The 15,665-nt window shown below is 39.2% G+C and overlaps 1 protein-coding gene across 11 annotated transcripts in view; it reads right to left on the bottom strand.

Moving 5' to 3' along the window:
- NTRK2 (neurotrophic receptor tyrosine kinase 2) overlaps positions 1-15,665 on the bottom strand; it is a 368,220-nt gene that overhangs the window by 271,059 nt on the left and 81,496 nt on the right. For all 11 annotated transcript variants that reach the window (XM_050761174.1, XM_050761177.1, XM_050761180.1 and 8 more), the window contains one exon: positions 13,498-13,597. In XM_050761174.1, coding sequence (XP_050617131.1) covers positions 13,498-13,597 — 100 coding nt within the window. The remainder of the gene's footprint in view (positions 1-13,497; positions 13,598-15,665) is intronic.

Raw genomic sequence — 15,665 nt, 5'->3', positions numbered from 1 at the left:
TCCTTAGTGGCTGTACTAATTTGCATTCCCACCAACTATACTCTTAAAATAAAATAATATTTTTGATATAGTGACCCTATTAACTGTAACTTTTTTCTGTAATCCTATGACTTTCCCCAGTGTAGGCGGCTGGATCCTAAGCATCCAATCATTGCCTCAAGGAAGAGTCATCAAGACAGAACTGGAATGAAAGAGCTGAAATTCTTGGCCAAGGCCAGAAAGCTCTCCTTTAAAAAAAAAATTAATGAAATAAGAACAGAAGAAATGATTGGATTAGAAAAACACCTCTGCAACCCTTAGAAATTAAGTAGCTTTTAGGAAAGTACGCTAAGCACAGTACGTTCAAGTTTTCAGAGGAGAGGATATTTGCTACATGTCAAATTATCACCTACAAATCACCTATGAATTCCAAAGGGAAAAACTTGTATTTATAAAGAAAAGATCTGGTGGTCACCATCTTCAAAAGGTGATCCAACTTCCACTGATAGTGTAACAACCTGACACAATGTGATTCCAGACGTGACACAGGTGAAGTGCACATCATCTTCTGTGATGCTTTCTTCCCAAAACCTCTCACCTGAATCTGACCAAACCTTTAGAAATGAGTTCCAGTTTACAGGAAATACAGAGGATAAATGGCAAGTTGAAGAATACCAAAGAAAACAATCACACAGAGACAGAATGAGGGACATTCTACAGGACAACTGCCTAGTCTCTTCAAAGAGCCAGTGTAAGGCGGGGAGAAAAAGAAGCCATGTTCTAGAACGCAAGGGACCAAAGAAACTCAATGAAAAAATGCAACGCATGAACTTTGAGTTGATCTTGGTTTGATATATAAGTAACCATAAAAGGCATTTTTAAATCACTGGGGAAATTTGAAGATAGTCTAGGTAATATCTGTTATCACAGGGTTATCTTAATTTCCTTGAGCACAATGAGGAAGGTATTATGGCTGTGGTTTTAAGACACTGTGTCCTCAGTTTTAGGAAAAATACGCTGGAGAATTTAGGAATGAAGGAACATGATACTGTCAATTTATTTTTCAATAACAAGATGTTAAGCAGAGGTTGAATCTAGGTGTTGAGTGTATGAATATTCATTGTTAGTATTCTTTCAACTTTTATTCATATTGACAGTTTTATAGTAAAAAGCTGGAGGAAAAAAAAGCCAAGATCCACATGTATGATGAAAAGTATTTGGAAGAAGATGAAATCAGAAAAAATAGTTTTTCATGTTCTTCCTGTACCCACAGGAAATAGGAAGAGAGTCAGTGAGGAGAAAAAAAGGTTAGATACAGGCAGGAAGAGGCTATAACCTGTCCGCAGGTCAAGTATGAGGGTTAAGGAAACACAGAGCCCTGACTCAGATTTAGAGTTTCAAAAAGAAGAATCCTGAGGACCCCCTTCTTGGAAGATCAGAGAAGCTGTGCAGAAGTCAGAGCAATCCCAAGCCTGTAATGGCACAAGAGTAATAAAGTAGGGGAAGCTGCGTAGTATGTCTATGCAGAGACAGCAGGGCCAGTCTCAGTGTTTTTCATGTCCCCAAAGCTGCAAAGACACCCTTGTGGAGACATATGTGAAGGTGGCAGAACTTGGTTAGGAACACAAGATTGTATACCTGTGACTTGAACAGAGTGGTGGCCAAGGACAACTGGGAAGATGGACAGCCACCAGCATACAGAAATTACCACCAAGACCATGCGTATGTCCCCTCCCCACACTGTGGCACTTTATTGACCTTGCAGCACACTCTCCACTGTTTCCCAGAAAGGCAAATGCAACCTGGGTAAGGGAGAGGAAAGTGAGAGACCTGAAGTGACAGAGAAAGTGTTGAACTTTTTGTGATTACCCACCATTGTCGGAAATTACCCAGAGTGGTAGGGGATTAATTTTCTGCTACTCAGTACAAAAAGGGTTAAAAGTATATACTTTATTGAACTGAAGAAAAATGAAGTCACATGTCTCATAGATTGTGCCTGAGATAGGTGCCTGCTCATTCTCAATCCAATCCTAGACATTTTACTGATTAATCCACCCTCTGTCATGACATCACAGGAAAACAAAGATATAATGTGAGGGATAAACAATTACAGAATATGCACATAAATCTACCTCTAAAATCACCTTGCACTTGTCCACACTCATAGAGGAAAGGCTACAAGTAAATAACACAGAAATCATTTCTTCTGGGCTATGGAATGCATGTCATTTTAATACAGAAACATCTAACGTTTCAAGGATTTACTTCAAACAAAATGACAAAGCCATGCTATGAAGTCTGACTTAAAAGATCAAGAAACAGCTGGAAGAGATGGCTAAGGCAGAGCTACCTCTCTTTGCTCTCAAGCTGGAATGTCAAAGGTACCCTTGTTTATTAGTCTGTTCCCATGCTGCTGATAAAGACATACCCAAGACTGGGTAGTTTATAAAGGAAAGAGGTTTAATGGACTCACAGTTGCAGATGGCTGAGGTCTCACAATTGTGGTGGAAAATGAAGGAAGAGCAAAGAGACTTCTTACATGACAGAGGGCAAGAGAGAGCTTGTGTAGGGGAACTGCCCTTTATAAAAAAACTCTCAGATCAAGTGAGATTTATTCACTATCAAGAGAACAGCATGGGAACATCCCACCCCCATGATTCAATCGCCTCCCATCAGGTCCCTCTCAAGACATGTGAGAATTATAGGAGCTGCAATTCAAGATGATATTTGGTTGGGGACATAGCCAAACCATATCACCCTGACAAGATGCATGCTACCTGCAAATTAACAGTAAACAGAGTCACTGGGAATGCCGACTAAATAAGAAATGCCTTCTATCGATAAGTTAGAGGCAATATTTTCTTGAGATGACCAAACATTTGAAGGTATACTCAGGGATATTTAGTGTTGACCCCAGATGCAATATTTCATATGTCAATAGTAAGGAGACTGTGGCTCCACAATAGAGAAAAAGATTACATCATTACACACCAAAATAATAAAGGATTTCACCAGAAGTGCAGGGCAGGTTTTTGTAGTGAGTGTGTGATTGTACATAATGGTTTTGTAACAGGGTGGTAGATATTAAAGCTGGAGGGGAGCCTCCTATGATTCCCTGTCCTGTACTATTATAATATTTCTGGTCTTTATGCAATTTTCATTTACAGGCAATCCAGGAAGCAAGTGAAGAAAAGCTCAGTTGGGCAGTTGACTATACTCAAGTCTTTCCAGGACTTCTAAAGTTGACAACCACAACCGTAATTAGAAAAACCATTTCATTCTCAACATTCTCACTCCCCACAGCACCTCCACCTCTTAAATCATCTCCCCCTGCCTTCCTTATACTGTCACTGAAGACTGAGATGACACTTCTGCTTCAATCCAGGATATTAATGTCTTACAAAAGACCTAAAGAGTTGAAATGGAGATCAGGTCACTGGCTCACTGGCTCATTCTCTCTCTCATTCTCTTCGTCCTCAAGCCACTAAAGTTCCCAGATGATCACAGAAAAGGCCAATGTCTTTCTGCTTTTGCTGATGCTTTGATAAATACAAAGGTCTTCCACTGCCATTAGCCTGTCCAAGTCTTGGCTTTCTCACAAAAAATGCAGGGTCTATGGTTATAATAATATAAATGACAATCTATTGCATAAAGAAGAATTTAATTTCTCCAGAATCCCTCTTTTCCTTTCTAGCAGGCTGTAAATACATCAGAATTAAAGCCTATTTTTTAAGTAAATCACTTTAGCAGTTGTCATCCCTTCTGTACAAAAGGGAAACACATTAGAAGTTTCCATGAGGTCGTGTTTTTAGATCTAAGCTAGTGGGTGGTGGGGGGTCCCATACACCTCCCACTCCTGCCCTTTCCACCTCTTTACTTCAGTAAATATTCCTCCCCCCAAAAACTGCTAAAACCTACATACCAAATCAATCAATCAATGAAATAAGTATTTCATAAACCCTAAAACAATTTAAAGTGATGAATTCTTCAGAGGACAATAAAATTAAGAATTTGCAATAATTCACATAGTGTATTAAAGGACTGAAGGGCTTAAAAAGAAGCACATGTATCAGCACATTTGTATTCATGATACATACCCATAAAGTAGAGACACATTGTAAATACAATTTTTTTCTATAGACTCAACTAATAAACCTGGAAACACTAATATGCCCTGTTTACATTTGTGACATTTTTCTGCAGCCCAGATTCAATATGAATTCAATGGGAATCATCCTATAATCTTTTCTTTAATAATGTATTACTAAAACATAAGTCTGAAAAATAACTACCTCTTAGGGAATTAAAGAGTCAGATAGGAACACTTTTACACTGTTGGTGGGACTGTAAACTAGTTCAACCATTGTGGAAAACAGTATGGCGATTCCTCAAGGATCTAGAACTAGAAATACCATTTGACCCAGCCATCCCATTACTTGGGATATACCCAAAGGATTATAAGTCATGCTGCTATAAAGATACATGCACATGTATGTTCATTGCGGCACTATTCACAATAGCAAAGACTTGGAATCAACCCAAATGTCCATCAGTGACAGACTGGATTAAGAAAATGTGGCACATATGCACCATGGAATACTATGCAGCCATAAAAAAGGATGAGTTCGTGTCCTTTGTAGGGACATGGATGCAGCTGGAAACCATCATTCTTAGCAAACTACTGCAAGAACAGAAAACCAAATACCGCATGTTCTCACTCATAAGTGGGAATTGAACAATGAGATCACTTGGACTCAGGAAGGGGAACATCACACACTGGGTCCTATTGTGGGGAGGGGGGAGGTGGGAGGGATAGCATTAGGAGATACACCTAAGTAAATGTCGAGTTAATGGGTGCAGCACACCAACATGGCACATGTATACATATGTAACAAACCTGCACGTTGTGCACATGTACCCTAGGACTTAAAGTATAATAAAAATAAAAATAAAATAAAGAGTCAGATACTAAACTAAGCACTGATTTAATTCTTATAATCACCTGAAGAGATGAGTATTATTCCTTCAATTTACCAAAGAGGAATTAAGATTTAGAGTTTAACAATTTGCCCAAAATGATGGCCAGCAGGCGGGAGATCTGGGATTTAAACCCAAGCTTGTTTGATTCATACGTCTTCAGTATTGCTTTCCTATATGTTCCTTAGGTTGAAGACTCAAGAGTTAACAACTTACAAACACGAAGGATGTGCATTATTCAAACAGGCTGTCTTCCGAAGTGCCACGTGACAATTCTGCTGATTTAGAGCTAAATGTATTCCCATAGTCATTTAGTATTCTTGCCCAAAATAAAGTCAGATAAAATCAAAGCATATGTTGGAATTTAAGCCAAGTTATTATCTGTCTTCTTCATAAATTCTGAAAAGCTTTTCCACCAAAATCAGATGTTAGGAATGAGATGGAAGAAAAACAAGAGAGGAAAAAATATAAAATTAGAAAGCACAGAGATGCAGGACAAAATGACAGGGAAAACAATGAAAGGTAAAAGATTAGTGAAGGGGGAAAAGAAGAAGAAAACCAACAGATTTTCAGATTTTGAAAGTCCTGTTGGAAACAGGCCATGAGCTATGTGAGGAGGTCAAAGTAAATTCCTCTCAAGGTTAACAGAAGATCAAAAAAGTGGTAACAATATTTCCTGACCTTGAAGTACAAAATCTAATTTTTTAAAGGATCTTTCACCTTTAGTGAAAATAGTAGCATGGAAAGTCCTTGAACAATATTGCATGCACTTTCTACATTACAGGCAAACATGAGCTCTCACGTGAATCATGCCGGGGTTGTGGGAATGCCCGGGTAAAACCAGCAATTAAAAGGCAGAGTGCATCCACCTACAAGGCTAAAGGCAGAGATGCTGATTCTTTTGCTTCCAGTCTGGCCTACTCTAGCCAATTCTTAGAAGTCTGACACACATATTCAATATGTTGTAAAGAATAATCATCTTCTGCTCTCAGATAGACAGAAGCCAAATGTTGGCAGGGAAAGAAGTAAGAGACTTTCAAAAGTAGATCCTCACCTCACAAACACACGGGAAAAGCTTTCTATAGCATCGCCAAACAACAGAAAAGGAACACTTGGGCTAATTCTTTTCTCTAGGTTCATTTTCATTTTGTTACCTTACTCAATGACTCTTTCAACTGAATGTCTTTTCTGAAATTTCTGAGGACTTGGTTGGTACTGACAAATTTTGTTGCCTCTTAAGAGAGTGCGGAGATAGACTTTGAACTCCATTTGAAGCTGGGAGGAGAGTAGATTAACAAAGGTTTTCTGTGAAAACTTATTTCTCTGATACTATTTTGTGTGGTTTATATTCCCATGCTATAAGAAAGAACTCGCAAAGTTCTTTACTTGTTTTACAAAGAAAGAGTTAATCACTGCGTTTTTCAAAATTTCTTTTTGCTTTATTAGTGGCTTTCTGATACAAGAAATTTAAAATATTATTATTCATCTCTAAGAAAATGTCACACCAGAATTTATTCAAATATCTTTATTCTATATGTCTCTGAAAAAGAAAGAACTACTTCATACCAAATTTTAATAAAATAATTACAAAAAAGCCAAGTGAGGTGGCTCACGCCTATAATCCAAGCACTTTGGGGGGCTGAGACAGGTGGATCACCTGAGGTCGGGAGTTTGAGACTAGCCTGACCAACATGGAGAAACCCTGTCTCTACTAAAAATACAAAATTAGCTCGGAGTGGTGGCGCATGCCTGTAATCCCAGCTACTCGGGAGGCTAAGGCAGGAGAATTGCTTGAACCTGGGAGGCAGAGGTTGTGGTGAGATGAGATCACGCCATTGCACTCCAGCCTGGGCAACAAGAGCAAAACTCCATCTCAATAATAATAATAATAATGATAATAATGATAATTACAAAAAGACCAAAGGGCTAAGTTTAAAAAATACACAGAATAAAAATCTAGTGAAATAAATATTTAGAAATATGTTTACCACCTTAGAACAGGAAAGATCTTCCTAAGCAAGACACAACTTAAATGGAAAAGCGGGACAGATTTGCTTTTATAAAAAGGTAAATCTCTTTGGTTACCAAAAGACACTATCAAAAAGTCAAAAGACTAGAAGAAAATATGAGCCACAAATATCACGAATAAATAAATATGTATATATATATAATTGGCAAAGTATATCTATAACTCAATAAAAATAAACATTACTCTTATTCTTCACGACAAAGATGCTTAAATTAATTACTAATCAAAGTATCTTTTAAACTCAAATCGTCAAAAGACTGATAATATTCAGTATAGATCAGAGTAATAAATGAAAGGGTACCCTCACATACTGTTAGTGGGAGACTAAATTGGAAAGGCATTTATGCAAGGTAATCTATCCACATTTAAACATATATATCTTTCCTTCTAGGAATACATTTCCAAGTATTTATCTTTATACAGAAGACATTGTTTGAAAATTATTTGAAATAATTTTCTGAAAACGTGGTAGAAATGTAAATGTCCATTAAAAGAAGAAAAGTCAAATAAATCATAATTCGTCAATAATAATAACATTACATATTAATAGAGCAATGACTAAGTGCCAGAAACATTCCCAAGTGGTTTATATATATAAGCTTAGTTTGTCTTCATAACAACCCTGTGGGTTAGGTATTAGTATTGTCCCATTACAGATGGAAATATCAAGGCAAGAGAGGATGAGATACTTGCTCAAAGTCACATAGCTCATAAGAGGCAGAGCCGGGTTTCAGATCCGAGTAGCCTGATATCAGACAACTGGGAAATACTACTAAATAGAATGTAGTAGATAGCTAGGTTCTGATAAAGATAAATCCACAAGGCAAATTGTTACCCCCAAAAAATGCAGAACAGACTGGTATCATAATTTCCTTATGGAATCAAAAATGAAGCCATATATTTGATTGTTTACATACTGTGTGCACCTTATACAGTTAAAGTTATTTCTAGGAGTGGAAATGGTCATGCAGAAGAAGGTGATGGGAACAGCCATTTTTATGCTTATATATTTCTAAACTCCTTGAAATTTTGAAAAACAAGAATGCATTCAATTGTTAGCATTCTAATTTTTGATGGTATTTTTCTTTAAAAAAAGAAGGAAGGAGGTGCATATGGAAAACAGTTTGTCCTTACAGATGTTTCTACAACTGTGTTTCTGGCTTTTGGTCACATTTTTTCCCTCTTAAAAGTTGATCCAAATATCTGTTAAACTCAACCTCTTAAACTTCCCAGAATTGTTTTCAGCTCATATAAAAGACTTTAACCTTCAACCTCTTTAACTTTGGCCCCACTATGTTTATGACTATTTTTAAATAGGCAGATTTTTGGTTGCTATTGAAAGACACTCAGAGATCATTTATAAGAGCGGAAAGTTGAACTGTGGGCTTTGAGTCTGGACTTAGGAAAACCCAGATCTGCATCCACAGGCAGAGTAGCTTTCCAGCCTTTACTAGTTGGAAACCTCCAACACTTAAGTAGCATAAATGAATGTGGATAGGGCAGTTTACATACAAGAATCAGAGGCTGCAGAGGAAATCTGTGCAGGCTATTAACACTGAATGAGAAGAAAGCTTCCTCTTCTAGGTTCTTCTACAGAGATTTCTTAGGATCATTTAGAGATTTCACTCTCGAGTGACAAAGCCTGCATTAGTACTTAGGAATTAGATATCATATGTGGACTTCCATCAGGAAATGTAAATAACACAAAACCGATAGCGGAAACTATCCTCCAGCGGGGTGATGAATGCCAAGCTCTCTCCTCCCTGCTGGCTCCCGTATATTTTTTGCAACCCCGTACACCATCAATGCCACAGACAGGGCTCCCAATGTGGAGCACCCTTTGAAGACTTGGCAGCCCTGGCGCTCCTCAATGCTTCCATTTTCCCTTCACATGCACTCCTACATCTTCAATGAAGACACAGAGCCAGGAAGTAAAGCGAGAGCTAAACACAAGACTTTGTTACAACACAAGGAGAGCATTCGAAGGCATGGTTGCCTATTCCTTTGGCAATGGAGCTGTTCTGGAAAATTCTTTCAGCACTACTTTGGTGAAAACTAAAATTAAAACAAACCAGAGGCAGCCTTAGAAGAAGAGGGATAATATTATGCATTTTCATATAGGGATATTGATACCGACACCAATTTAGATAGATTTGGTATACATTTTACACATTCATATTAAACATATGTATGAATAATCCCTACATAGGTGGCCAACACTAACAAAGGGGCATTATTTGTGGCTTCTGCAATTACGGTAGCTACATATCAACCAAAAAAGCAATAGGACAGTGTAAAGGCACAGAAATGAACAAGGAAAAACTGACTGGGAGAAATCCTGCCCCTTGACATCTTTATGAAAACAGGGCCAGGAGCCTACTGGACACTAGCAGCAAGAAGCTTAAACTCTATCAAGCAAGAATAAAATATAAATTCTAAGTTTACAGCAAGATATAATCCCCAATCTGGCACTTTTGCCGACATCAGAACTGAAAAAATAACATATTCCAAAACCATACATTCAAAGGTAGGGAGGTAGAAATTGAAGACGTTCACATGCAGAATAAAAAGTCAAAGTGAATCCTCCAAACTTAAACAAGGACGATTGTTTAAAACAGTGTGTGAAAATCTACATACTCTAAGACAAAACTTGGACAAATTGATCTCTTGTCTATGGCCGTGACTCACATGGAATAAACTAAAAAAAAAAAAAAAAAAAAAAAAAAAAAAAAAAAAGAGGTGGGACTTTGTCTCTTTTAGAAACTTAAAAAAGTCTCAGGTTCTCTCTTTAGCCACTCACAGTTTAACCATCCTCCAAATACTGTTTTCCAATTACCAAACTTAGGTAGATGGAGTTGAAAATCTTCTCTGATCATTCTGTCATTCATATGTATTGAGCACCAACTCTGGGCTAAGCACACAGTAGATAAAGATGAACATCACAAATAAGAAAGCTGTTGTCATGGAGCTCAAAGTCTGTGCTGCCTGTTCTGGAGTGGACCATCTAGCATTTGGTTTACAATGAATCCACAGAACAAGGAACAAAACCTGATGAAGCTTACAGACCTGTAGACCATCTTCAAAGACGACACCACAACTCACTGGCTGTATTTACAAATCCAAGTTTCACTCACTAGTTTGGAATTTAGAAATCACCTCCCCATGGAAGCAACACCATAAATAATGTTTGCAGGTGTAAGGGGTGGATCTCAGGTCAATCCATAAAGCTTGTGTTGCTCTGCATTCAGGCGTAGTGTGGTGACCCCAAGAGGTTTCTGGGGTTTGTTGCTCTGGGCCCTTCATATCAACAGCATTGAACTGTCGTTTATATTATCAAGGTTTCCATTACAGATTGAAACAGTCAAACACTCAAGATAAACCGTGCATTGCTAGGGATGGGCAAAAAGCCGTGAGTGCCTATGGGTGGACTGGCCACCTTCCTCCTGTTCCATCTGCCTCCAGCATAAGAGAATAAGGATGGGCTTAGGCCCTCCCCAAAGATGCTTAGGGAGGGAGGAATAACATTCTGAATAGTTCATCTGCATAGCAGCCACAAGCCTCTTACATGGTGCCTAGTCCTGGCCAAGGCTACACACAGTTCATACTGTTCTTACTAAGAAACCACAACCAATATATTGCCTGGTTATTTTGGGAAGCATAATAATATTTTTACATAGTCTTCTCTTTTTTTTTTTTTTTTTTTTTTTTTTGACGCGGAGTCTTGCTCTGTGCCCCAGGCTGGAGTGCAGTGGCGCGATCTCGGCTCAGGGCAAGCTCCGCTCCCCCGGGTTCACGCCATTCTCCTGCCTCAGCCTCCCGAGTAGCTGGGACTACAGGCGCCCGCCACCTCGCCCGGCTAATTTTCTTGTATTTTTAGTAGAGACGGGGTTTCACCGTGTTAGCCAGGATGGTCTCGATCTCCTGACCTCATGATCCGCCCGTCTCGGCCTCCCAAAGTGCTGGGATTACAGGCTTGAGCCACCGCGCCCGGCCAGTCTTCTCTTTTTTAAGACATATGTTTTTCAGTGGTAATCCCAGCTCTAATAGCATTTAAAATACACTGACTCACATTAATGTTTAAATATCACGTTTTACACGGTTTCATCTGTACTAAATGCACGAACCATAACTTAATTTCTAGATCCCCAGAGATTATCAACTCGACATATGACTTGCAAAACAGTAACCCTAGATCAGGCTCTTTTTGCTCACATCATGCCCCAGATAGACATGTAGCTTAAAATAGAACAGTAAGCTATTCTAAAAAAAAAAAGTATCGGAGACAAACTTTCTAAAAATGATTTTATTTGTGTGTAGGAATGAGGGAACAAAACATACAACATATATAGTAGTTACTGCTGTAGGAAGCCATTTACTGGCTCTGTGGCAGGGTTAAGCACACTCTTTCTTATAATTCATTAAGGATGGCCTCAGGTTATACTCAGAAAACATAGAAGCTTTAGTGGTAATCACCCCAAATTGTCTAAATGAAATACTGTTTCAGCCTTAGTGCTGGAGTCTCAATATGAAACATAATTTTCTTCTCTGAAAGAAAATGTCTACATTTTTTCTCCTCCATTGCCACGTTATAAGGAGTAGGTTGCCATTTACTGGTAATTCTGCCAGTGGTTTTCCTAAACCAAGGGTGGGAAGAAGCTCCTAAATTTTGCTCCATGGATTCCCATTCAGCTTTTGCTGAGATCCCAGAAGAACCTGGATATATCCTCTCTCCGAAAAGCTCACGGGATGAAATCTTTCAAACGAAACCCTTCAAGACCGGAAACTCTACTGTTAGGAGTTGGTAGCCTCCAGTGAAATCTACATTTAGAGACATCCAGTCCAAGTGCCTCTAAGGAAGGAAAGTACCTGATAAACACGAGAACCACCAAATGCCATGGTAGGGAGCGGCACGCACAGAGCAGCCGCCTAGCCTGGGCCTGGGTGCAGCTGAGACATGGAGATTCCAAAAGGTGTGCAAAAATGTGGGTAAGTTTGGTTTGCGATGTCTCGCAATACCTTGTCACACTCTGAAGGGGGCCTGGCAGTCCATGTTTACCGTAGAGAACAGTGATTCTCTACACTATTGTGTAGAGAACACAACAACCAGGGCAAGCAGGATCAGTATCCTCCAGAAACTGTTAGAAATGCCAGTTCTCAGGTGCACACTAGACCTGCTAAAGCAGAAACTCTGGGGATAACCCAGGAATCTGTGTTTTCTCAAGTTCTACAGGAGTTTTTGGCACACAGTCAAGTTTGAGAACCACCCTACAGGATGAATTAAAATCACTGTGGGGTGGTCCCTCTCCCAAGCCTTATTTATAATTGGAGAATGAAAGATCTTTCCCCCACTGAAGAAACATCAAGGATCAGCTGGCCAAGCAGGAACCAGGATGAGGTTTTTGGAGTTATTTTAAGCCCCAGTTTACCACCACTCCTCCCTGTTCATTTCTGGCTTAGAAATCTTCACAGGCACCAACAAAGGGAAAAGAGGAAACACCAGAAATAGATCTGCTCTATCCCAGATGTCAGTGTATGCTGGGCAACTTACTGCTACTGAAACATTCCCTTTCAAGTAAATAGCAATATTAGCAACACTACCCGTAATTCTAACAGACCATGAGGATAAAGAAAATCCACCTGACCTACTCTCCAACGCAAATAAAACACCACTAAACCTTCTTCACAGCATTCCCATTTAGACACTTTTAAATAGTGTCTATCTATAGGAGACCACACAAAATACAACACTAGCATATTATCCAATACATACGTTTAACCTTCAGAGCAAATGGTTTTACATCATTGAAACTTAAACCATTAAATCACTGCTCCAAGGCATTTTTTTTTTTATGTAACAAGAAATTTACACAAGTTTTCCCTGTAAAATTAATTTTCAATCCTGTAAAAACAACAAGTTATCTATTTTGGGTCAATTAGTGCCTCATTTTTAATCCAGCCCTGATAATTTTTCCGCTTAAATTAAAAAAAAAATCTATGCATTCACGAAGCTTCCATGTACTGCCGATAGCTGTTCTTATTTTGCTTCATAACACCGTTGTTTAAATTTCAAAGAATGATGACCTGGAAAAGCAGGAGCAACACCAAAAGCATACCACTGAAGATTTGGAAATCCAATGTACAGCAGAATAGACCTTTCTGCACAAAATACACGTGTCCAGACTATCCTATCACCACTGTGTCTCACCTGCCTTTCTGGAGCAAAAGAAACATCAAGTACTATTTCTTTGTCATATCTTTATTAGTCCCTTGATAATCAAGAACCCATTTCTGTCTTCTGGGACAACTGTTGTCTTGGAAAAGTGGGTAGTGCTGAGTAATCGACATTATTTTGTCCTGTCTTGATTTGTAGTATCAAAGTCTTGTTGCTATTTTTTTAGCCTTAAAACTTAATCATCATAAATCTAGCCGCTTCCTTCTTTAGTGGTAGTTAGCATTAGTCATAAGCCAAAAATGATCCACATAAGAAGCTAAATAAACACAACCCTTCTTACCTTTCATGCCAAACTTGGAGTGTCTTGCCAACTTAAGCAGAAACAGCATTACCAAAAGGCAAAATCCCACCACAGACGCAATCACCACCACAGCATAGACCTAGAGAAAGGAAGGGAGGGTAGTTATAACCTTGTTAACTAGTTCCCTATAATCACATGGTGATGATGATCATGATGATAATGATACAGGCAGTTCATATTTATTGAATGCTTATCACTTGTTCTTATAACAGCCTTATGTACACCAAATCACTTAATCTTCAACAACCCTATAGTGAAGTATGTAAGATCTATTATTATGCCTACAGACATAAGTTAAAGCTTTTAAAAATGGCTATCCAATTGGCATTTTAAAAATATTACATCTCTCTCTCTCCATCCATCTAAAGAGGGAGGAGAGAGAGAAAGAGAGAGAGAGAATATGAAATATGAACGGCAAAATACTGGTGATTTTTCTGTGTGCGTGTGTGTGTGTGTGTGTGTGTGTGTGTGTGTGACGGAGTCTCACTTTGTTGCCCAGGTTGGAGTGCAGTAGCACAATCATGGCTCACTGCAGCCTTGACCTCCTGGACTCAATCTATCTTCCCACCTCAGCCTCTTGAGTAGCTAGGACTATAGGTAAACACCACTATACTTGGCTCATTTTTAATTTTTTTGTAGAGATGAGGTTTTGTCATATTGCCCAGGCTGGTGTTGAAATCCTGGGCTCAGGGGATTCTTCCACCTCTGCCTCCCAAAGTTCTGGGATTACAGGTATGAGCCACTGCATCCAGCCCGATAAATTTTGAAGCTGGTGAAGAATAGATTTGACTATTCTCTCTACTGAAGTGCATGTTTGAAGACTGTTCATAGTAAAAGGCTTTTTTAAAGGTTAGCTAGTGTTGCTCTTAGAAGTCAGGGTACCCTGGGAACGGTGAGTGGCACTGGAAGGGAGCAGGAGGGCACTTTTGGGGTGAGTTCCACTTGTGAAAGCCCATAGGGTTGTACATTTATGATACGCACATTTTCCCATGAATAAGATATAAGCCTAAACAAGTTTAAGTAAGTTTAAAACTGTAATTGCCAGGTGTAGATGACACATGTCAAGAGGGTACATGCAGATATATGTGAATCCTGTCCCATCCCTGAGGTAGAGATGACAGAGGTACACATAGAAACGCGATCACTCTGCTACCGCTGCTGACCAAAGCATGATGCTCCTCTAAGTGCATCTTAACATTTCAGAGCAAAGTTCTCAGCAGGACTATGTGTCTCCTTCCAGTCTTACTCAGCCCAAAGTCCTGCTTCCAAAAAAGGTTGGCTTCTCTAAACCAGGAGTTGGCGAACTTTTGCTGTAAAGGTCAGATGGTAAAAACACTTCAGGCTTTGCCAACTTTGCAGTCTGTTGCAACTAAGGCTCCAACTCTGCCGGTGGAACATGAAAGCAGCCAATGATGATACGTAAACAAATGGGCATAACTGTGTTCCAATAAAACTTTATTTACAATGACAGCAGCCGGATTTGAACATAGTTGCCAATGCCTACCCTGAGACGTCTTAGAGAGCCATTCTGGCTTAAGAATCTGCATAACAATTTTTAAGATGGATATTATTGTCCCTACCCATAGTAATCATTAATGCTGTTTGTCTAATATTTCTGGTTTTCTTTGTGTTTCTCAATGTAGGATACATTTCCTGACTTGCTTGTGGTTAGGTAGTTCATGTGACTAGTTGAGACTTGTGTCACTGCCAGGGTGTAGAACTTCACTTCTTGTCCGAGATCTTAGTCTTCGTCTAAGGCAGTGTTTCTCAACCAGGGACGATAATATTGCCATCCAGGGGACACTTGACGATTTGGGGTTGTCACAACGAGGGGGAAAGTACTACTAGCACCCAGTGGGTAGAGGCCAGGCATTATTAAACATCCTACAGTGCCCAAGACAGCCCCCCAAACAAAGGATTATTTATCCCCAGTTGCCAATAGTGCCAAGGTTGAGAACCCTGCTCCACCTACTCCACAGTGCTCTTTATCTCTGCCATAAAAAAAAAAAGGCTAACTTTTAAAAATGTGGATGCTTTGTCATCCACAGACCTGGAACAAGGACAAGGCTAAACAGAGCTCCTAGCCAATACGTGAAATGAAGACAGAAAGAAATCTTTGTTGTTTTAAGCCCCTAAGATGTGGAGGT

Source organism: Macaca thibetana, chromosome 15 (assembly GCF_024542745.1).
Source record: "Macaca thibetana thibetana isolate TM-01 chromosome 15, ASM2454274v1, whole genome shotgun sequence".
NCBI classification, from domain to species: Eukaryota; Metazoa; Chordata; class Mammalia; order Primates; family Cercopithecidae; genus Macaca; species Macaca thibetana.
The sequence above is the reverse complement of the archived record's forward strand: the minus strand, read 5'-3'. Positions and strand labels throughout refer to the sequence as shown.